This window comes from Panthera tigris, chromosome C2 (assembly GCF_018350195.1).
Source record: "Panthera tigris isolate Pti1 chromosome C2, P.tigris_Pti1_mat1.1, whole genome shotgun sequence".
NCBI classification, from domain to species: Eukaryota; Metazoa; Chordata; class Mammalia; order Carnivora; family Felidae; genus Panthera; species Panthera tigris.
In genome coordinates, this window is record NC_056668.1 from 12,653,397 (window position 1) to 12,675,850 (window position 22,454).

General features: G+C 49.1%; 1 protein-coding gene across 5 annotated transcripts in view; it reads left to right on the forward strand.

Moving 5' to 3' along the window:
* URB1 (URB1 ribosome biogenesis homolog) overlaps positions 1 to 22,454 on the forward strand; it is an 84,799-nt gene that overhangs the window by 13,895 nt on the left and 48,450 nt on the right. For 3 of the 5 annotated variants that reach the window (XR_006222088.1, XM_042998667.1, XM_042998668.1), the window contains exons 7-19: positions 729 to 854; positions 5,362 to 5,486; positions 9,561 to 9,756; positions 11,027 to 11,164; positions 13,179 to 13,352; positions 13,969 to 14,098; positions 14,668 to 14,784; positions 15,880 to 15,992; positions 17,859 to 17,978; positions 19,417 to 19,533; positions 20,003 to 20,141; positions 20,923 to 21,093; positions 22,117 to 22,310. Coding sequence is in view for 4 of the 5 variants with exons in the window: in XM_042998667.1 (XP_042854601.1) it covers positions 729 to 854; positions 5,362 to 5,486; positions 9,561 to 9,756; positions 11,027 to 11,164; positions 13,179 to 13,352; positions 13,969 to 14,098; positions 14,668 to 14,784; positions 15,880 to 15,992; positions 17,859 to 17,978; positions 19,417 to 19,533; positions 20,003 to 20,141; positions 20,923 to 21,093; positions 22,117 to 22,310 (1,860 nt within the window). In the remaining variant the exon portion in view is untranslated. Of the gene's footprint in view, positions 1 to 728; positions 855 to 5,361; positions 5,487 to 9,560; positions 9,757 to 11,026; positions 11,165 to 13,178; positions 13,353 to 13,968; positions 14,099 to 14,667; positions 14,785 to 15,879; positions 15,993 to 17,858; positions 17,979 to 19,416; positions 19,534 to 20,002; positions 20,142 to 20,922; positions 21,094 to 22,116; positions 22,311 to 22,454 lie in introns of those variants that run through there. The other 2 variants (XM_042998669.1, XM_042998670.1) reach the window with 2 other exon arrangements.

A 22,454-nucleotide genomic window follows, 5' to 3' on the forward strand; every position in this document is an offset into this window, starting at 1 on the left:
ACAGGTCATGAGGTACAGGTTTTTTTCACCAACCAAATTAGCACTGACCTTTTAAAACAATGCCGTTCAGTGCTGGCAAAAGTACCTTTGAGTCGGGTGCTTTTGTGGAGGCAGTGTTCTAGCAGGTCTGGCGGTGTGCGTTAGAGGTCTTCAACATGTTCCCAGACTTGGGAACCTCAGAACCACCCAGGACACCCTGGGAGGCACCGGGAGTGGGTTTGAGGGGAGCTGAGGCCTTGTGCCACAATTCCGAGTGCATAATCAGGGACGCAGGCAGGACTCGGCGCAAGGAAGCAGACGATAGAGTGCAAACAACCTCACTTTGCACCCCCTGGGGGACGGTGACATAAATTATGGTCGCTAGAATGATAGCCTTCCAAAATGGTGTTCTAAAGGAGTTTTTAATAATGTGGGAAAAGTTCATACTATTTAAAAGTAGGCAGAAAACTATATATAATCTCACAGAGACAAAAACAAAACACAACACAACAGTGATACACATACATCTTCTGTGTTGCGGGATGGAGGGATGAAAGGAAGTATACCAGATGCTAACTGTATCCTAGGACGGTTCAGATACCGATGAATTTTGTTTTTCTCTTTATGTTTTTCCTTTTTCTGGTCAAATATTTTGCCGTGGGCCCGCAGGATTTTGGTAATGATGAAAAACAATACACACTGTTGTGAAAATCGAGCTCCTTGAAATTCGTGTGTTTTATTGTTTTCAGGTAGTTCACAATAAAAATATCACAAAAACCCAGAAGGTGCGTTTCTTTACGGGGCAGTTGTTGAACCATATAGCAGCTCTCTACAGCTGGAATGGGATTGTTGACGTGAACCTGGAACATGGCAAGGTACAGTCCTGTTGGGTTTGAGTGGACCTCACTGTCAGTGTGTGAGCCTCACAGCTGGAGACTGGGAGCGTACCCCCTAAAGTCCCTCCATTCGATCTGTTTCTCTTGGCTCGTGGTTATATTGATTCTCCGCTTAGATGAAATATGATCTTTTTAAAGTTTTGGTTTTTTCGTTTTTTTTTTTTATAAGATTGTTTCTATTCTCTGAGGTATTTTGATATTAGACTTTTTTTTTTCTCCCTTGAAGGGAAAACCGTTGCTCCTTTTAGCTGAGTGACATGCTGGTTTTCCCTGCTGGGCTTGCCTAGTAGACGCATAGTATTGACCCAGGCTCTCTCCTCCTCTCATTTACCTCTTCTTTTCCTTCTTTCCATCCTGTTCACACCAGCTCTTAGAGTTTCAAGGCCCGTTGCTTTTACTTCCAAGTGTCTAGGAAAACCCCAATTTCCTCACCTACTGACATGTGTAATTTATTTTGTAATAGTTCCTCAAACGTTGAATTAGAACAGTTGCTTTCCAGTTGACCCAAGGCCAGTGTACATTTTAATCCTCATTTTGATTTTCTTCAGGGTGTTTCGGAACATGGACTTGGCCAGAGTAGTGAAGGCTCAGACTTCCTGTGAACTTTATAGTAATTTACCTCTCAAGAGCCCTGTGTTTTATGTCCTTTTATCTTTGTGACTGGCCTATGTCCTCTTGTTTTGAACATGTTTTGTATGCCCTATTATCAGGAAGCCTCGGGGGCTTAATAAAAACACTCCCAAATGTGGAATTTTATTCAAAAGACCAAGAGAAATTAAGTCATTCTTAAGCTTGTTTAAAACTACAGGTTTAAACTTGCCCCTCTTAAGAGTATTTTTTAATCTTTTTTTTTTAATGTGTCTGCTTTATAGGTGAGGACATTCAAATTCAGGGAGGTCAGTAATGCTCTCACTACTGGTTACATTCTGGTGTCCAGCCAGAAGCTGTCCAGGAGCCTGTTAAGAGTTGCCTCATTAGAATAAAAAATGTTCCTACCACGTAGAACATTCCAGGGGATTTTGGAGCCTTGTGTGAGAATTGGTGTTACCCCCATCACACAAGAAATTACTGGGGTCCTAGGGGCTCTCCGCCAGGAGCTGGGGTTGAAGACCAAATACAGTTGACCCCTGAACTATGCAGGGGCTGGGAGGGCCGACCCCCCTGCAGTCAAAATCTGTGTATAACTTTTAACTCCCCAGCATCTTAACTACTGGGGCACCTGGGTGGCTCAGTAGTTAAGCACCCAACTCTTGATTTCAGCTTGGTTATGATCTGGTGTTCATGAGTTCGAGCCCTGCTTCGGACTCTGTGCTGATAGTGCAGAGGCTGCTTGGGATATTCAGTCTCCCCCTCTCTCTGTCTCTCTCTCTCTCAAAAAATAAATAAATAAACATTAAAAAAGAAAAAAACACTTGGGGTGCCTGGGTGACTCAGTCAGTTAAGCATCTGACTTCAGCTCAGGTCATGATCTCACAGTTGGTGGGTTTGAGCCCCGTGTCGGGCTCTGTGCTGATAGTTCAGAAACCTGGAGTCTGCTTTGGAGCCTGTGTCTCCCTCTCTCTCTCTGCCACTCCCCTACTCGCTGTCTTTCTGTCTCTCAAAATAAATAAACATTAAGAAAAAAAAATTTTTTTAACTCTATTAATAGCCTACTGTTGACTGGAAGACTTATGCGTAGCAAAAACAGTTGATTAACACATATTTTGTATGTCATATGTATTGTAAACTGTATCCTTACAATAACGTAAGCTGGAGAAAAGTAAATGTTATTAAGGAAATCATAAGAGAATACATTTATAGTACTGTACTGCATTCATGGGGAAAAAAAGTACACATAAGCAGATCTGTGCAGTTCAAACCTGTGTTGTTCAAAGGTCAGCTGTATTTCTTTGTTTCTTTTTTTTTTTAATATATGAAATTTATTGTCAAATTGGTTTCCATACAACACCCAGTGCTCATCCCAAAAGATGCCCTCTTCAGTGCCCATCAACCTACCCTCCCCTCCCTCCCACCCCCCATCAACCCTCAGTTTGTTCTCAGTTTTTAACAGTCTCTTATGCTTTGGCTCTCTCCCACTCTAACCTCTATTTTTTTTTCCTTCCCCTCCCCCATGGGTTTCTGTTAAGTTTCTCAGGATCCACATAAGAGTGAAAACATATGGTATCTGTCTTTCTCTGTATGGCTTATTTCACTTAGCATCACACTCTCCCGTTCCATCCACGTTGCTACAAAGGGCCATATTTCGTTCTTTCTCATTGCCACGTAGTACTCCATTGTGTGTATAAACCACAATTTCTGTATCCATTCATCAGTTGATGGACATTTAGGCTCTTTCCATAATTTGGCTATTGTTGAAAGGGCTGCTGTAAACATTGGGGTACAAGTGCCCCTATGCATCAGTACTCCTGTATCCCTTGGGTAAATTCCTAGCAGTGCTACTGCTGGGTCATAGGGTAAGTCTATTTTTAATTTTTTTGAGGAACCTCCACACTGTTTTCCAGAGTGGCTGCACCAGTTTGAATTCCCACCAACAGTGCAAGAGGGTTCCCGTTTCTCCACATCCTCTCCAGCATCTATAGTCTCCTGATTTGTTCATTTTAGCCACTCTGACTGGCGTGAGGTGGTATCTCAGTGTGGCTTTGATTTGTATTTCCCTGATGAGGAGCGACGTTGAGCATCTTTTCATGTGTCTGTTGGCCATCCGGATGTCTTCTTGAGAGAAGTGTCTATTCATGTTTTCTGCCCATTTCTTCACTGGATTATTTGTTTTTTGGGTGTGGAGTTTGGTGAGCTCTTTATAGATTTTGGATACTAGCCCTTTGTCCGATACGTCATTTGCAAATATCTTTTCCCATTCCGTTGGTTGCCTTTTAGTTTTGTTGAGTGTTTCCTTTGTTGTGCAGAAGCTTTTTATCTTCACGAGATTCCAATAGTTCATTTTTGCTTTTAATTCCCTTGCCTTTGGAGATGTGTCAAGTAAGAAATTGCTGTGGCTGGGGCGCCTGGGTGGCTCAGTCGGTTAAGCGGCCGACTTCGGCTCAGGTCACGATCTCGCGGTCCGTGAGTTCGAGCCCCGCGTCGGGCTCTGGGCTGATGGCTCGGAGCCTGGAGCCTGCTTCCGATTCTGTGTCTCCCTCTCTCTCTGCCCCTCCCCCGTTCATGCTCTGTCTCTCTCTGTCTCAAAAATAGATAAAACGTTAAAAAAAATTAAAAAAAAAAAAATTGCTGTGGCTGAGGTCAGAGAGGTCTTTTCCTGCTTTCTCCTCTAGTGTTTTGATGGTTTCCTGTCTCACATTCAGGTCCTTTACCCATTTTGAGTTTATTTTTGTGAATGGTGTAAGAAAGTGGTCTAGTTTCATTCTTCTGCATGTTGCTGTCCAGTTCTCCCAGCACCATTTGTTAAAGAGACTGTCTTTTTTCCGTTGGATATTCTTTCCTGCTTTGTCAAAGATGATTTGGCCATACTTTTGTGGGTCTAGTTCTGGGGTTTCTATTCTATTCCATTGGTCTATGTGTCCGCTTTTGTGCCATGTATTTATTTCTTATATCACAATATCAATCACAACGCAAAAGCAAATAGAAGCTTAGGAAAATGATTTTCTAATTGAAGTGTATGCTGTAAAGAGAGACTCTTTTTTTTTTTTTTAATTTATTTCTGAGAGACAGAGAGCACGTGCACTTGCTTGTGTAAGTGGAGGAAGGGGCAGAGAGAGAGGGAGGCACAGAATCCAAAGCAGGCTCCAGGCTCTGAGCTGTCAGCACAGAGCCCGATGTGGGGCTCACACCCACAAACCGTGAGATCTTGACCTGAGCCAAAGTCAGATGCTTACCCGACTGAACCACCCAGGTGCCCCAAGAGAGATTCTTTAATGATGGGGGTACGGATACTGATCTGCTCCGTATTTGCTAACGCAGTGGGGAGTTCCACTATGTGATCCATGGTTTGCCCTTACATAAAATGGTGTAATCATCTCTACCCTGCCAGACTCATAGGCCTGCCATAAAAATTAAATGAGAACCCTTACTGTGGAGTGCTTGAAAACAATGAGACATGACTTAAAGTGTCCCCTTATCTGTTTTTTCTTGTTCCAGCAACTCCCTGTTTGTTCAGTGTTAAAAATAAATATTTTCTTTTTAAATTCAGCTTATTTAAACTAAAACAAAAACAGTTCACCCATTTTTTTTCACTCCCCCCAACCTCTACCTCTGGCAACCACCAGTCTCTTCTCTGTATCTATGAGCTTTTTTTTTTTTTTTTTTAAATTTATTATTCAGTTTATTCTTTTTATATTCCACATATGAGAGTATTTTTGTCTTGTCTTGATTGGTGTTTCTGTTCTTTGGGGTTTTTTTTGAATGATACCAAGCATGTAAGATGTTTTCTAAGTCATCATCAGGCACGTGGTATCGCCCAGTTTTTACTCTGTAGATGTTACCGAGGCTCATGAACTTGAGATTTTCATTGAATTTTAAAAAACTCTTGTAGACTTCTTCTGAGGACGCAGGGAAGATCCTGGTGAGGGAGCTTGTTCACACCTTCCTGATGGATCTTTGCTGTTCGCTCAAGCATGGGATTAATTTTTACGACGCATCTTTCGGTACCATCGGCAGGTAAAGTGGCACATTTGAGAAGCGCGGGCCTGTGTTCCGTCACGTACATGACTTCCAGCGGAAGTCTGTCGAATAACGGAATTGTGGTGGTTTACAACTAGAATTTTAGACATGACCTCACTCGTTACAGGGACGAATATTTGGAAGCCCAGAGACTCCCTGCTCATCACGTGCCCTTAGGGCACAGGGCTCAGGGTAGCCGCTGACTTAGGCACCCAGTAGGAGGTGTCTCACCCAGGGGGTGCTGCGGGTTTCACTCGAGACTGTGGCGTCGGCTGGGTCCGAGGAAAGTCTTACGGCCACCTTGCCAGAGAGGGTAGGCCCCTTCGCAGGCCTCTACACAGGCCGGAGGCGGGAGACACCGCTCTCCCAGTTTTGCAGGTGAGGGAAATGGGCACAGAGAAGTTGGGTCACTCAGCGTGTGTCAGAGTTCTTCTTTACACCCAGGGAATCTGGGGGCCCCTGGCTGACTGACACTTGATTTCAGCTCAGTCATGATCTCACAGGGGACCGAGCCCCATGTTGTGCACTGAGCTAACAGTGCTGAGCCTGCTTGGGATTCTCTCCCTCCCTCCCTCCCTCCCTCCCTCCCTCCTTCCCTCTCTCTCTCTCTCTCTCTCTGCCTTCCTCCTCCTCCTCCTCCTCCTCCTCCTCCTCCTCCTTCTCCTTCTCCTTCTCCACCACCTTCTTCTTCTCTCTCTCTTTCTTTCTCTCCCAAAATAAACTTTAAACCCAGGGAATTTGGTTCCAAGTCTGTCCTCATAACAGCTAAATAGTCCTTCCTCTCCTCAAAGTTGCTGATGTGCTGGGTTTTCAAAATTTTGTTTCATGTTGCACATTTATGGCAATGTTTCATCAGTAAGGAAACATAAAGTCCCTACCTGATGGTTTAGATGATATTCTTTTAGGTTTTCTCTTTTAGTCTAGCGGTAAACACATATCCATGTTACTATTTTTAATAACCAAACTACTCTAATGTTAGATTTATCAACCTGCTTTTCTTCCCTGCTGATGGCAAAAATATTAGGTATATTTTCTGTTCATTGTGAATACCCTCATTTTTAAAAATTTTTTTATTTTACCACTGTGGCACTTTTATCATAAGGATCTGGATGGTTTGGTTTAGTTTCTACCAGTTAGGAAATGACTGATTCCTTCAGAATGGGATAACACTGTGGAAATTTTTCTCCCTGCTTGTAACTTGTTTTGATTCTGAGATTATTATGACTTAATTTGCCACATTATTTCTTTTTCTTTCAACTTTGTTTCAGCGATAGTGTAACTTTGCTCTCATCAGGGAAAACAAGCTCACCTTCCTGGTAACATGTAACAGCAGACTTTTATCGTCTAGTATGATGTAACACCATGCTTAAAACACATTTTTTTCCCCCTAAGTAAGTAAGACCCATAAAATAGGTCATTTGATGAGTGTATTTGAATCAGCTTGTGGGTCTGGGTCTGTTCGAATAAGCTGTGGTTTATGTCAGTTTTTGAAGCCAGGGACAAAAGACAAATGTTTGCGCCTAGGGGAGAGGAAGGGAATTTTGTTTGTGGGGGCGTTAATGGAAAGTTTTGAGAAAATCGACATGTGCGGTTCCCCAGCAGAGGTGAGGCTTGCTCCCTCCCTCCCTCCCTCCCTCCCTCCATTCATTCAGGTGTCTGTGCACATGTCACCATATCCAGGAGGCCTTCCCCAGCAGCCCTTTTCTGAAATAGCCCTTCCACTGTCCCTGTCCTTTTGCCTTGCTCTTGACTATGACTTATCATCACCTTGCACATTTATCTATTTGTTTGTTCATTATGTGATAGATGATAATGTGAACAGAGGCTGGTCTGTTTGGGATCCCCAGTGTCTAGGACAGTGCCGGGCACCCAGTGGGTGTGTGAAAGCCGCCAGGCATTATAGTTGGTAAACTTCTTCTCTAAGGGAAGAAGTAAGTATTGGAGGCGTGGTGTGCGGTCTGTATTGTGACCTCTCAGCTGTGACATTGTAGTGCCGGAGCAGACATGGACATAAACAAATGGGTGTAACTGTGTTCCGATAAAGCTTTATTTACAAAGATAGATAGTGGGCCGCAGTTTGCCAACCCCTGGTGTGGAGGTTGAGAGAACAAATTCTGGGGTCAGCTCTGAGACCTTGACAAGTGCTACTGCTCTCTGCCTCTGTTGCCTCATCTGTAAAATGGAAATAAAGTTGGCATCCACTTCAGGGGGAAGTAGAGCATGGGAACTGCCTAGAGAAGTGCCCAGCCCACGTTGTACACTGTGGAAATACGTTACTTTATTGCATTGTCCGTTAAAGTAATGTGGGTGTTTATAGTATTTTTAGTGCACTTTGTAGTATTCAACGTGTTTGTTTGACAGCAAAAACTGTTTTGTTCGTGAAATTTTCATATTAGGAATTTTAAACTTTTTTTTTTTAAGTTTATTTATTTTGAATAGAGACAGAGCACGAGCAGAGGAGGGGCAGAGAGAGAGACAGACAGACAGACAGACAGACTCCTAAGCAGGCTCCACACCGTCAGTACAGAGCCCAGTCGGGCCTCAAACCCGCGAGACCAGGAGATCATGACCTGAGCTGAAACCAAGAGTTGATTGCTCAACCGACTGAGTCACCCCAGGCGCCCCAAGAATTTTAAGTTTTTGAAAAGATAGCTTTCTGATCAAAATTCCACTCTAATTCAATTTTTGAAAAATGTTTTATTATAGGTAAAGCTGTCATAATGCATCTTAATTTTAGTCAATTCACAAGGGGACACAGAACAGTGAGGATTCTGGAAGCCGTCAGTGTGGCATGCTAGTGATACATTCTGGGATGTTTTGGATTTGGTGACTTCCCAGGAACAGGCAGCTCTGAAAAGTCATCCTCCCTTAGAAGGATCTGGGGGTAACCCTAGAGTACCGTGGGCTTGGCTGTGTAGATCCTGGGCTAGCTCCTTCCTTTATGCAAGGTTTAATGTCTACAGGTTTTCCTGATTCTTATTTTTATGGTCTTTTGAAAACTCACTTAGGGACAAGTTTTGAGTATTTTCATACAGTAGATTTTTTTTTTTTTTTCTACGTTAGCTTCTTGCAGCAGCTCAGTGAAGGCATAGGAATTTGAAATACGTTAGAAACGGAGGAGGCAGAAAACCTGTGGAAAGACTTGGAGCCATTTTGTCGAGTTTTAGAAATAATTTATGGCACTGTGGACTGTGGGGCAGTTCATTCGCCCTTCTCGTAAAAGTCTTTTCAAAAGGTAAATGCATTCTCTGTTTTTTTATACCTAATGCTTACACGTCTATTTATTTACATACATGCCTTTTCGTGTGCAGTTGGAGGAAAGAGGTCAGGAAAATCCCACGGGGAAATTAGGGGAGTGGATTCCTCCCTGAGGGTTTGGCCCTTTCTTTACATTAGCCTTGACTTCTGGGTAGACTGGTAGGTGGCCAGGGTGGAGACAGAGAGTGGGTTTCTTCCTTCTCTTTAAAAGTCAAACGGAGGAGTGCCTGGGTGGCTCAGTCTGTTGAGTGTCAGACCCTCGATTTCAGCTCAGGTCATGATCTCAGGGTCATGGGATCAAGCCCTGTGTTAGCCCTGTGCTCAGCATAGAGCCTGCTTGGGTCTGTCTCTCTCTCTCTCTGTCTCTCTCTCTCTGTCTCTCTCTCTCTCCCTCCCTCCCTTCTGCCCCTACCCCCCGCTCCCCAAATAAATAAAATAAAAGTCAGATGGAACTCAAGGGAGCCAAGGAGAGGTTGGAGACAGGAGAGACTTTTTCAGCTACTCAGAAATAGAGGAGAGAGATTCAAGCCCTTTCTTGGGGAGCTGGAACCCCACAGGCCATGAAAACACCCCACTTAGTGTCACGAGGGAAATTCAAAGGTGAAATTTGCCGGTCGCCGTGTTTCAACTGTGTTTCCTGAGGGCAATTTCGAGGAGCTGCCGTTCTGACCCTGAGCTCTCAGTTTAAGTTTATTTATTTTGAATAGAGGCTTGTTTTTATTCTGAGATTATTATGAATGAATCATGAATTATGAATTATCTTAGTGTGCTGTGGAAATTCCCTGCCGACCCTTGTCTCTCTCTCTCTGGCAGAGGCGGGAACCTGACCCTCCTGCACTTACTGTTGGGTTTGAAAACTGCAGCAGACGACGAGCTGGTGGCCGAGCTGGTGGTGAACATCCTCAAAGTGTGCCCGGACTTGCTGAACAAGTACTTCAAGGAAGTAACATTTTCCTTTCTGCCAAGAGCGAAGTCCACTTGGTCAAATAACATCAAACTACTGAACAAGGTGAAACCCCCGGGGCTCTGGCCTGTGTCAGGGGCCGGGAGAGGGAGAGGGGGAGTGACGAGCCGACGGACCGCAGGAAGGACGGAGAACTCGTCCAGCCATTCTGCAGGGGCGACGTCAGCTCACGTGGGGCTGGCGTCCCGGTCCTCTGAGGACATCCTGCTCTTCGCTGAGCAGAACTTCGAGGTGGACGCCTTTTGCATCTGTTAAGACAAATGCGTCTCCTTCGTCCAGATTTTGCTTAGAGGGAGATCTCGGTGAATTTTGGCACGTTGAGGCTGACGTGAGCGAAAGGTGTGAAATGGAGAACCGCGTTTAAAGACCGCCGTCTTAAGTACTTAGAACGACGTAGGACACGCTGTGAAACGATGCTGTGTCTGTCTGGGTGCCGGCGTGCGAATGTCCTGATCAGAGTCCGCCCTCCTTCGCCCGCCACCGCGGACGTGCCTGCTGCACGTTCTTTCGCAGCGCTGCCTGGCTCGGGGCGCGCCGTCCGACTCGCGGTCTGGTGGTGAAATAGCGAGGGTTGCGGTCTCGTGCCTCCGCTAGGCAGGCGCGGGTTACCTGCCAGACAAGCTCTCGCCCACGCTGGCTTCGTTCTCCTTGAGCGCGTGCGGTCCCCACGTGGATCTTGGGGCGAGAAGGAGGCCGTTCGCCCCTTACGTTGGGGAGGGGCGGCCCGTGGCCACCCCCTCCCCCGCTGGGGGCTGCTCTGGTTCCGCCCTCCCCGGGGAGGGATGGGGGGGCAGGTGCGCGGCCTTTGCCGGCCTGGGTGCGAGCCCTCGCGTCACTGCTTCCTAGCCGGGTGCCCCCGGGGGAAGTTACGGGATCTTACTGAGATCCAGCTTTGTCATCCACGAACGCTTTTTACTGTTAGTGTCCAAGGTCCCTACCCTAAAGGGTCGTCATGAAGTGTTAAAAAGATGACACAGTGTGTCAGGTGCCACAGCCGGTGAGTAGTGCTTAGATTGGATTGTAGCGCTGGATTGTTACTTCCAGCGGTGACTTCCTCGCCATCAGAGGTTTTAAGAGGCTCCCCAGGCCGCAGGCAGAGCTCTGCTTTGAAGGTCACGGCCTTCAGGCCTCGTGACCTGACTTTTCTCTGACAAGTAGAGTTGGGGGTTGACCGTCCGGAGCTTGTTCCTTGGCAGTCCCCGGATGTCCGTCACTAGGACTGCTGCATTGGACTGGCTTCGCTGTGGGGTACCTACAGTTGGCCTGGTTTGCAACGAAACCTGTAGCAGCTCATGCTCTCGTCTCTTTGTCGTAGATCTATGAAGCCCAGCCAGACGTTTCCAGGGCCTTTGAGACCAGAGAGTTCATCCCCTTGCCTCGGCTCCTGGCAATGGTGATGGTGACCACCGTGCCCCTGGTGTGCAATAAGACGATGTTCACCCAGGCGTTAAATGTAAGTGGTCAGCTTTCTTCTAGAACTTTCTGTTCACTGCACTGGCCATGCTGGGGATTGTTCCGAGAACGCCTGCCTGGATTCAGCGGCTGGTATTTTGTCAGTGAGCCTCAGGCTTTCCATGTTTCCACTCACCTGGACAAGGGCCCCTGGAGCCCAAGGCATGTTCCGGCCAGGGGACCTTCCTGCTCCAGCACAGCCAGGACCATGGACCCCTGCATGGCTCTGCGCTCGCCTGAGGGTGGGAGCCTGTTAGACTCAGAGGAAGGGAAGTGTGTTCAGCTACAGCCCAGTGTCACGTATGAAAGTGTTAGCTCAGTGTTTGTGGAAGGGGTAGGACTGAAATTTGCCTGGCAAATCCTGTCTCTTGTGGTTTAAGTGAAGAAGCATTAAGGTTTCTGGGGAACATTTACTTTGAGGATGAGCTGTGTCGGGCATTTTGACAGGACATATGCACGGAGAAGTGAAATTCTGTATCATTCGTGATGGCAGTCCCTGAGTCCCTCCAGAAGCCACCTTCTCAGGGACTCCTGTGTCTCCCACCACAGCACCGTGGCCTCAAGCGAACGGCTGTGAGCTGTCGGCACACGTGGGTCCCGTGCCCTGCCAGCCCCTCCTAAACCCAGCTTCCTCAGCACTCAGCTGGGAAGGCCGAGTGTCCCCACGCTTCTAGCAGGCTGGGTTGTGGTGTGGACACAGCGGGACCAGGGTCAGCCAGGGTGGGCCGCACAGGCAGGAGGTGGCCCCGGCAGCGAGGGGGCGGTCAGCACAGAGTGGTGAGGACCCCCTAGGATATGTAGCCGGGCTCAGCATTGTTTTTAAAAATGCTTATTTTGAGAGAGAGAGGGAGAGCGTGTGAGCAGGGGAGGGCAGAGAGAGAGGGAGAGAGAGTCCCAAGCAGGCTCCACACTCAGCATGAAGCCCATTGTGGGGCTCGATCCCATGACCGTGAGGTCGGGACCTGAGCTGAAATCAGAAGTCAGATGCTTAACCGGCTGAGCTACCCAGGTGCCCTGGGGCTCAGCATTTTCGATGCCTGTCCAGGGTTTGTGCTGGCAGTGGGCTGTGGGCGAGGAGCAGGGAGGCCAGAACGAAAGGCCTTTTGTTCTGGTTGCCAAATCATAACAGTCAAAATTGGGACCCTGCTCTCTTGCCCATCTGTCTGGTGGGGGAGACAAAGTGTTTTATCTCAAGGGGCTTTCAGGGAAACAGCTGAAAGGCATGTGTCTAATGCAGTGCTACTTTAGCACACGTACGAAATGAACCCCCAGCTCGCTGGAACGCTGAGGGAATGGGGCGTTGTAGTTGTTAAACTGAAAGCCCATCGGGTAGCCGTTTTGTGTCTCCCTGCCCCTCACTCTGCTGTGGCCCAGCTGGCTTGCCCCAGCCCGTCCTGCCCCTGGGGTGCCCCTGGGCCTGAGTTGGTCGGGGCCGGGCCTGAGACGGCATCTCCCGGGGGTACCCTCGTTCTGGTAATCGCCCCGGTTCTTGAATTCTGTTCAACCTCTGCAGCGAGTGAGGATTCGGAAGTCTCCTGGCTGTCCTTATGAAGGTACCTGAGCCCATGTTTGGGGGCTGCACGCTTCCCAAGCCTGGAGGTGGTTTTTCCTACTAAGTGTGTGGTGCCTTTTCTTGTCACCTGCGCGCCTGACAGCGAGTGCTAGTTGGGGCTGGGTGGGTGCTGGTGAGATTGTGGCTGTTCTTGATGTGGATAATCCACATGAGGTCAGTGGCTGTCGGAAAAGACTTACCAAACACAGTGAAACAAAATTGAGAGTAACTCTCAGACTCTAGTAGCCACCTCTTCAGCAGGTGCTGAGGTCAGATCTGTGGCAGGTCAAGGGGGCAGGGTCCCCAGGCCACCTCTTCTCACGGCGTCGAGGGTACCCAACTCACGCAGCCTTCCCTGGGAGTGACCCCCGGAGAGGCCAGAGCCAGCCACACCCGGGGCTTGGGAGATCTGTGTCCATAGTGCAGCCTACAGACGTGTGGATTTAGCTCTTTTTCTTCCCAGTTGGACAGCATATCAGTGAAGCACACAGCCTTGTCCCTTGTTTCCGTCATTTTGAAAAGAGCATTAAAAACGATCGAGCACTGCCTGAATAAAGAGACGTGGCAGGAATCAGGCGTGTACACGGCCGCGGCGATAGAAGAGTTCGTGCGCCTCTTCAGAGAAGCCCTGAGCAAGGTAGGCGCGGGAGCCGGGTTTGGCCTTTCCGGGGAAGTTTCCGGGGCTTTCCTTACAGCTGTCACAGGTAAGCACGCCAGGTGGAAGAGGCAGCTCCGGGAGCACAGAGGGCAGGTGCGAAACGAAACGTAGCGTAGGGGTCGGGGTGCTCCTCGCTAGAAGCTGACGTGCTCTCTCACTGCCGCACGCACGAGGGCCAGGGCCAGGGCGAGGGGGTGGCTTGGGAGGCCTGTTCTGGTGAGTGAGGAAGGGCAGTCATCTGCAGACGGGGTACCTGCCCCAGAGGAGCCGAGGTCATGATGGATGCGGCCCCCGGCCCGTCGTCGGACATGTGTCTTCGTTTCTAGTGTTTGGCTCAGGTGAAGGAGGCCTCGGAGCTTTGTTACAATTATCAGCGCTTGTGTTTTCAACCACGTCCTTGTTGTACACAGTCGTGGGGATTACAGCGCAAAGCAGAGCTCACAGAGGGCGCCGGCCTGTTCTCCCTCCACGTCCCGTCTCGTACACACTCACACCACGTGTGCTCGTGTCCTCCCTTTGTGTTTAGCTTCTCTTTAGTGGATTCATTTCATCTGCGTCTCTCTCTTGTTTAACGTGACTGTCTTTTCCCTTTCAGGTCTTACCAGACCTGAACACCATCGTGTGGGTCTGGCAGTCACTTCGAAAGCAGGAGACAAAACAGGATGATGAGAAAGGAAAGAAAAGGGGCATCCAGACTCCTACTGCCTGCGTGGCTCCCCAGTGCGGTGAGGGCTGGTTGGGGCCCTGCTCTTTGCAGACAGAGGTGACACAGGCAGCCAGGGACCCCTCCAGCCTACAGGGGCTTTGGAGGCATCTGTTGCAAATGTGCCCAGGCTTTACATAAGCACCGTGACTCTCTAAAGACTTGAGCGATGGGCACCGTGTGCTCTGGCCTTTCCATGGGGGCCTCTCTTTGGCTGTGCAGGCAGAGGTGGGCTTCACGGTCCTCCTCTCTCCCCCCCCCCCCCCCAGTAACGAGATACATTGATTCAGACCTTGCTGTTGGCCTGCCGGGCAGTGGGCTTTGTACCTTCTGTCTATATCCTGTTTAGTCCCCGTTGTTCACACGAAGGCGCTGACACACAGAGAGACAGTCGCTTTAACCTGTCCAAGGTTACGGCCCCCAAATGAGGACTTACACCCAGTCTGTTTGAACGGGCTCGACTGTTCCCACGTAGACTCTGTAGGGATCCGTCCGCAGCCTCTGCCTGTGGCCGTTGACCGCATACCACCTGCTGACTAAGAACAGAGACCGACTGTGTTTCCTGATTTAAGGTGTTTTATCTTGGTTCAGATGATGCGGAAACCATTCTTCTGAAGGCTGTTCTGCTCCAGGTCATATGCCTGTACCAGAAGGTGGTCCCACACGTGGTCCTGCAGTACAACTTCGACTTCAGCAAGCTCCTGAAAGGTGCGTCTCGGGACGGCGGGGGCCCCTCTGCTCTTTCTGCCAGCGGGGATGAAGGAAACGCTCGCGAACCGGAGCTGAGCCCCCGGAGCTGAGGCCCGGGAGGCCGGTGGGCAGTTTGGCTGTGCACACGATCCACCTGACTGGTTATTTTTATTTGCACTAATGTTTTTTAAATCGCCAGTTGTCCTTAAGTAAATATCGGATGAACATTTGGCAGCAGTGGGCACAGCAGGGAGAAGCCAGGCTGCCAGAGGTTTCTGCCTTAGATAAGTGACAAATCAGATTGTGTGCATTAACGCTAAAGCCCCTCTTCAAAGGAGCAGGGGTGCAGAAATGAGAGCCCCTTAGAAGGGATGTCCCGTTCCCGCAGAGGCACTTTGGACGTAGTTACTCACGGTTTACCCAGTGAGTCAGGTTCAAACCACATCTTGTAAAAGTAACGTTACGCTTGTCTGGTCACGTTTCCTTGATGGAAAAGTGTGTCTAATAACTTCATAATTGGGCCCACGGAGGAAAACTTGCAGAAGCGTCATTCCTGGGGTTTATATAAGCTATTGGGACGGTTCCACTGAAAAGCTATAATTAACTTCTTAATCGTTGGAAGGCGAAAGGTTCTTTTTGCTGTGAGAGTACAAAATTTACTAGCACTGTGTCATTCCCAAGCAAAGGGAAATCCAGAAATCAGGCCAGCGGATGAGGACGCGGTCTTGGGCTCGCGTGGCCACAGTCTGTTCACAAAACGTCTGCGGTCTGGGGAGCAAGGCGGCGCCTCTCGCCCGAGACGATGTTAATGAGAGACTGCACCCAGGAGGCAGCGAGAGGTGTGGGCCTCACGCTGTAGGGAGAGGTCACTTCAGGCCAAGGGGCTGTTCTGGGCAAGTGGAGTTAGGGCTTATTGCTGAAGATTTGGATAGACCACAGGAGGGGAGGTTGTGCCAGGTGGGGCGCGTCTGGGCAGAGGAGAGGAGAGAGCCCCCAAGCCCCCTTCTTATTTCTACAGCTGGAGCTCCTCATCTGGCCCCCGTGGCCAGGGGCGGCCTTGCTGGGCGCCCCCCTGCACATGACTTCTGGTCTGTTTGCCTCTTTCTGCCACAGGAGTCATCTCCGAGCAGGGCCTTCGAGAGGAGGTGCCTCCCATTCTGCAGCACCACATCCTGAAGGTGGCTCTGGAGCTGCCCGCCAGCAAGTTCTTGTGGTTAAAGGCACAGGTAGGAAGCGGGCAGCTTCTGCGTCCGTTAACTAACTCCCGGGCATGTTTTGGCCTGGAAGTTTCTAACTGGATCAGAACCCGACAGTTGGTTATACAGAAGACATGCACGGTTTCCCTCTTAGACGCATCTAGAGCAGAGGCCAGGTTCCGATTCATGAACCAGGAGGCCTGTGAGTGTGTTTGCTTTTGCAAAATAGGATGTTGAGTGTGTCCTTACTGAAACAATATTGTTGGTGGGTATTGGGAGGGGTTTTGTTTTGTTTTGTTTGTTTTACCTTGATTACTTTATATTTTGTTTGTCATTTTAAAACCTTTTCAGAAATAGATACATTTTGAAATACAAAATAACTCCTCTTCGTTTGTCCTCATCCTGGAAGAACTTAAGACAGAGATGGAAATAGATACCAAGCCGGGAGAGGACCGAGGCTGGTGCAAAAACCAGTAAAGATTGCTGGAATTTTTTTCTGCCTGTCATAACGTCTTCTAGGACCTTCTGGAGAATATAATGCTGACTCATGAAGGCAACTCAGGCTGCAGCAGACACTTACCTGTGTGTTTAGGGACAGGACGCTCTATCATTTCTATCCAAGGAGGAAAAAATGACCAGGCAAAATTAAGCACTAAGTGTGTTTCTTAGTAGCTCTGATGGTGATTTTTTTCAGCGACTTAGATCTTATTTAAAATTTTATGGAACCACGGTGCCTGGGTGGCTCAGTTAAGTGTCTGACTTCGGCTCAGGTTATGATCTCACGGTTTGTGGGTTCAAGCCCCACACGGGGCTCTGTGCTGACAGCTCAGAGCCTGGAGCCAGCTTCGGATTCTGTGTCTCCCTCTCTCTCTGCCCTTCCCCCACTCATTCTCTCTCTCTTCTTCTCTCTCTCTCTCTCTCTCTCTCTCTCTCTCTCTCTCTCTGAAAACTAAATTAAAAAAAGGTTTTTTTAAATTTTATAGAACCAGTAGCATAGAAAAGTATGTAGGTATTTTTACATGGCATATTTCCAGAAAAGCGTGAGAATGTGGGAGCACTGGCATCTGTGCATGTTCCCCCAGGTCCTCTCCTGAGGTTCACCTGTGTCGTAGTTGAGGGTTGACACGTGTGCCCTGTGCATCCGCGCCTTTACCACCACTTAAAGAGGCAGCCGGGGCACAGAGTAGTACGGACACCCTTGCGGTGTGCCGGCTGTAACTGGAGGGTCCAGGGTTGGCCGTGGGCAGTGTTGCCCACGGCCCTGCTCTCAGCCTCTGTACCCACCATGAGGCCATTGCCACAGACCCCAGAGAGATGACCAGCCCGGGGAGCCATTGAGTTTTTTACTGCAGCTGAACAGGGCCAGTGGGATCCTGGTGATTCATTTGGGAAGTGAACAGAGGGAGGCCTCTTAACTTTGAAAGAACTGGTGTAAAAAATATTAATTTATATTCTGTGCCCCACCTTCTGCTTATAAGATGAAGTCTGCTGGGCTTTATGAACACCAGCACTTCCCATGTTCAGGGTCACCCTCATTGCCGGGGGCTGCAGGGACGCCAGCCAAACACAGCCTCGGTGGCATTTGGGCGGGGGATCTGGAGCTCCATGAACTCTGAGACGTATGTTCAAAGCTCACAAGCCTTTGTGAGAAGCTAAATTACGTATAAGGGATCGACTGTGTCGGCACCCGCATCTTGCTGAAATGCAGCAAATACAATTACCCAGCTGCTGTTGGGGCTTTGGTTGAGCACCTGGCCTCTGAGCCTCCTCGTGTAAAATCCCAGCCGTGTTGCCGAGTTGTAGTTAAAATGAGATAAGAGGCCTGGAGCCATACTGGGCTCCGTGTGTATCCGTGACCTGTGTAATGTTTATCATCTGTTACTGTTCAAACTCCAGGAAGGCCCAGAGGCAGAAATTATCGGAGGAGAACGATCTGTGTTTTACTTGCTGATGAAAATGTTCGTGACCAGTAGCCATCTACAGCTCAAGTCATCCACCAAACTTCTGATCACAAAGGTGAACGTTCCCTACCCATTCCTAGTTCTGGGAAGCGTTTTCACAGTCTTCGTTACAGAAGGTGCTTTGTAAACAGCTGTCGAATTCAGGAAGCTTCAGGGCTTCTGCAAATTTAAAACTCGGAGGTTTTAAGGCAGTTTTAATTTATCATGTCTAAACTTAGCTACGATCCCGAGTGGAGAACATGGGCTCTGAAGTCTTGTTCCTGGATTTGACTCCCAGTCCTACTTCTTCCTGGATGGCATTAGGCAGATGACCCAACCTCTCTGAACGTTGTCTTCCCAGATGAACGGGAAGGATGAAACGGTGGGGTTGCAAAGGAGGGCGCACGTGAGATCCAGCAGTAGATCAGGCCCGGCGCGTGGTAGGCTCGGTAACGTGTCCGGTTTCCGGCCCTCCGGGGAACTGTTGAATGGGCGGTGCCTTTCCGCACCTGTCCAGACTCCGCCTTCTCCAGGGGCTCAGCCTTTCTGACCTCCTTCGTCACCCGCAGCGCAGGTATCCTCACAGTCGCTGGAAGGGAACGGGGAGTTGGGCTGTTAGCTTCTCTTTCTCACACGCGATCCTCGCTCTATAGGGCCACTGCCCCCCGGTCTGGACGTCACCGTAGGAAATCTCGTTTCCGCCACCCAGCAAATGTCTTGGGTGCTACAGATGCAACAGACTGCACGTTCATTGTTTGCGGGGTGCAGGGATTTTATCTTTGCAGCGTTGATATAACCTCCTCACCTGAGCTGCTTGAAGAGCACGAACATCTCAGCCTTGACCTTTACAAGCTGCCGTTTCCCTGTAGGCGTGCACTTGACCCAGGCCTGATTTCGTGTTCGCTTAGTGCACGTAGGCGGGCTTGGCACCGTCGGGTCACTCTTCGGTGCGCTGTTGGGGCTCGTGCCGTGGGAGTCTGTGCCACCAAGCCATTTGGGGACATCATTTAATGGTGTTGGCTCAAGGTCCTGCCTCTTCACACATTCCATTCTCTTAGAAACACCGCTGCTTCTTGTCCCGGGTCTGCGGCTCGGGGGGCCGCACTGAGGTGACGTGACATGACTGGTTTGTTACCTTGGAGAACGTCACGCAAGCTGACGGTTGGGGGCTGTGAGGGGCCGAGTCATGCTCGTTTACCTGGTTGTGGAAATCCAGCTATAAAAATCAGCCTCTGAAGCAGCAGCTGGGTTTTGTTTTGTTTTTTTAATGTTTTTATTGTTTAGGAGTTGAAGGAAAGGAGTAAGCAGCAAGACCAAGGATTATGTGGTCTTTAAAAGAGCTCAGAATGGTCTCTTTTCCTCGTTTCCCTCAAGTCTGGGAGTGCTGTTGTGAAAGAGTGGCTTTTGGAGTAAAACTGCAGATGAGACTTTGACCCCGTCTGTGCTGTGCTGCTTTGTCTCCACGGGGCGCTGGCTCCGTCCTGACGCCCTGCCCCGGGTCTGCTTCCTGACAGATTCTTCGGGACACGGGGGTGTTTGAGCACACCTGGAAGGAGCTGGAGCTGTGGCTGGAGCACTTACATGACACCGTGGAAGAGAAGAGAGAAACCGTGATTCAGTTTTTGGAACGCGTAAGCACCTATTTCCAGTGTGAAGGAGCCTGTTAGTAAATGTGCCACGTGGTCTTTAGCGTGACGAAGGCATTTTTGGTGCACCGGTGCCAGTGCCAGAAGCCCTGTGTTTCTGGCTTCCTTCCTAATTCCTGCTGAGATGTCAGAATCTGCTCCGTTTTAGAATCTGTAAAATGGGACTCTATTACTGTGTACCGTGTAATTTCCTTTTGGGGATTTGTTTTTGCACCAAGAGAATAGTGGTGTGCTTAGAGCAATATTCAAAGCGGTGGTTTAAACCAAAAGGAAATTTTTTTTAATTCTGTAACAAAAAGTTAAAAAGAAACTTGGCAGAAAAATTGTTCTTATTGGGGACTATTAACATTTTAGCTCTTCCCTTTGTATTACTGGTGACTTTTTTTTTGGCTTTTTTTTTCCCATTTCATTTGTGACCACCTAAGTGTTTTCTGCTTGGCTCTTCAACACCCAGGTTTTACTGACGTTGGTGGCGAATCCCTATTCCTACACAGACAAAGCATCTGACTTTGTCCAGGAAGCCAGCACACTGCAGGCCGCGGGGACGAAGCAGGAGGCTGATGATGTCAGCATTCCGGTCTCCCACATCGATGGTAGGCGCCACTGCCTCTTGGCTCCTCGGGCTTCTGAAGCTCCAGCCGCCGTGGCAGATCAGTGATGAAAATGAGAATTGCGTTCATATCTTACACCAAGTGCAGGTGTCGGTTTCTTTGAGTTAAAGATCAGCCTACTCCAGAAATGAAAATTGCCTTCTTTGCTCGTCAAAGGGGGAGTAGGCACAGAGCCTATTTGCTGGGTTATTTTTGTTTGTGTAGTGTTTACTCTGTGCCAGGTGCTGATCCTAGCTCTTTACAGATCTAACTCCTGGAACCACATAAGCCGCCCTAAGTGGCAGATGTCATCATCCTCATTTTATACAGTGGTAATGCAGCCGAGGCCCAGAAAGATTAGGGAATTAACTCAAGCTCACACAGCTAGTACATAGCAGACTCAGGATTTGAAATCCAGACCTGGACTCTGGTCTGTGCTGCAGCCCCTGACCCTATTTTGCTTCACCGATTTTGACTCGTTCACCTGAATATCCAGGTTAAGGTTTTGGGGCTTCTTAGGGTCACTTGAGGAAACTTCAGATTATTATCACATGAGCTAAACATCCTGTGTTTCGTCTGGCAGAGATCTTAAGATTTGATAGATGATGTCCTTGTGTGTTTAGAATCAAACTTCATATTAAATCTTTTCCCCCCAGAGATGTTTGGCTTTTATGCCTCCTTTTTTTCTCAGACATTCCCTTGTGTATCCCTTCCTGTGGAGCTCTTTGCAGTGGGGTCCTTCGGTGTCTCTGGCCTTAGTTGGACTGTCCTTTTTCTGTCTCAGATGTTCTTGACATGGTGGACGTCCTGGTGGAGGACAGCGAAGGCTTAGATGAGGAAATTGGATTCTTACTGAACGAAGACATGATCCTGCTCACGTTCCCCTTCAGTGCGGTGGTCCCTGCGGCCCTGGAAGCTAGGAATAAGTTGCTCCTTGGGACGGAAAGTGAAACAGGTACCCGTGTATAGTTGGGATATTCTGGGTGCATCCAGCTGGGTCTTTGTGGGGTAGGAGGTGTGATTCCAGAGGCTCTGGGAGTAATTGCTGAGAACCCAAGGTAGCAAGGTTCAGACCCACTGAGTGATAGCCACCTGGCCTTTAGAGCTAAGCACGTTGGGATAAGAATCTAGAGGCTAGTGGACTTCTGGGAAATTGGCCATTTAAGGGATAAGTCCATAATAATGCATTTTTTGTATGGCTGCACAGACACCTGTTGTAACACTGATGTTTTCTCTTCAAAGTTTATTCTTGCCCTCACCATGCTAGGGTGTGAGTCCTTCATACTTGTTGGAAGTTACTGGAACTTAGAGCCAAGGAAATACTCATAGATCACAACGGTGTAATTAGTCAGGGTTGCTCAGGCTTTGCTGCGGTAACAAATAAGGCCCAACTTACAGTGGTTTAATGGGCAAAGGTCTCTCTTTGGACCTTGTCATAGTTCAGTACAGGTGTGGTTGCTCTCTTGGGTGACTGTCCTCAAGGAGGCAGCTCAGGGATCCAGGCCACTCCCATCTTGTAGCTGCACCATCTCAACATACGGCTTCCAAGGTCACTGTGGAAGAGGAAGACGAGTGCGCAGTTAAGCAGAGGCTGTTCTGGCCAGGCCTGGAAGTGGCTGAATCAGCCACATGGTCCCAGCCTGACCACAGGGGGAAGCCCATGTGCCAAGGACCAAGAGATGGGTTAGTGAGCACCAAGCAAGTCTTGGCCCCAGATGGCTTTTGTGTCACTTCTTCTGTGCCTGGGTCTCCACTCCCAGGCCTTGGGAACTGAAGCCTGACTGTGCGTCACACGTTCAGTGAAACGGAGCCTGGTGTGCCGTGCAGTGATAGCCTCTGCCCTCCAGTGTGTTTGTGTGACCCCTTGTGGAAGTGGCGCGTGTTTTTCTGGATCTTGAATACCTGTGGGAATCGGTGATATCGACGGGTCACGGAAGGGTTCCGGCGGGCCACCCACACAAGTCTCATTTCTTTGCAGGAGAGAGCATCGTGGCTTATATGACGGCGGTGCTGACAGACCTCCTCCACACCCAGAGGGACCCGCTGGCTCTGTGTCTGCTGCTTCAGGCTTATGACAAGTTGGAGCCTCCGGTGCCACCCTGCTGCCACCAGCTCTCTCGGTTCCACACGTACTACAGCCGCTGGATCCCAGAGCCAGTCCGCGAGGCCTTGGTGAGCCACGGCGTGACCGCCCCCGTGGAAACCCGGCCTTTCCCTGGAAAACCCCGCAACAGCTTCCGTGGGCCGCACCTGCTGTGCCCCAACGGCGTAGTCTTACCGCTGTGCAGCCTGCAGGGAGAAACCTGTTAGCCTTGT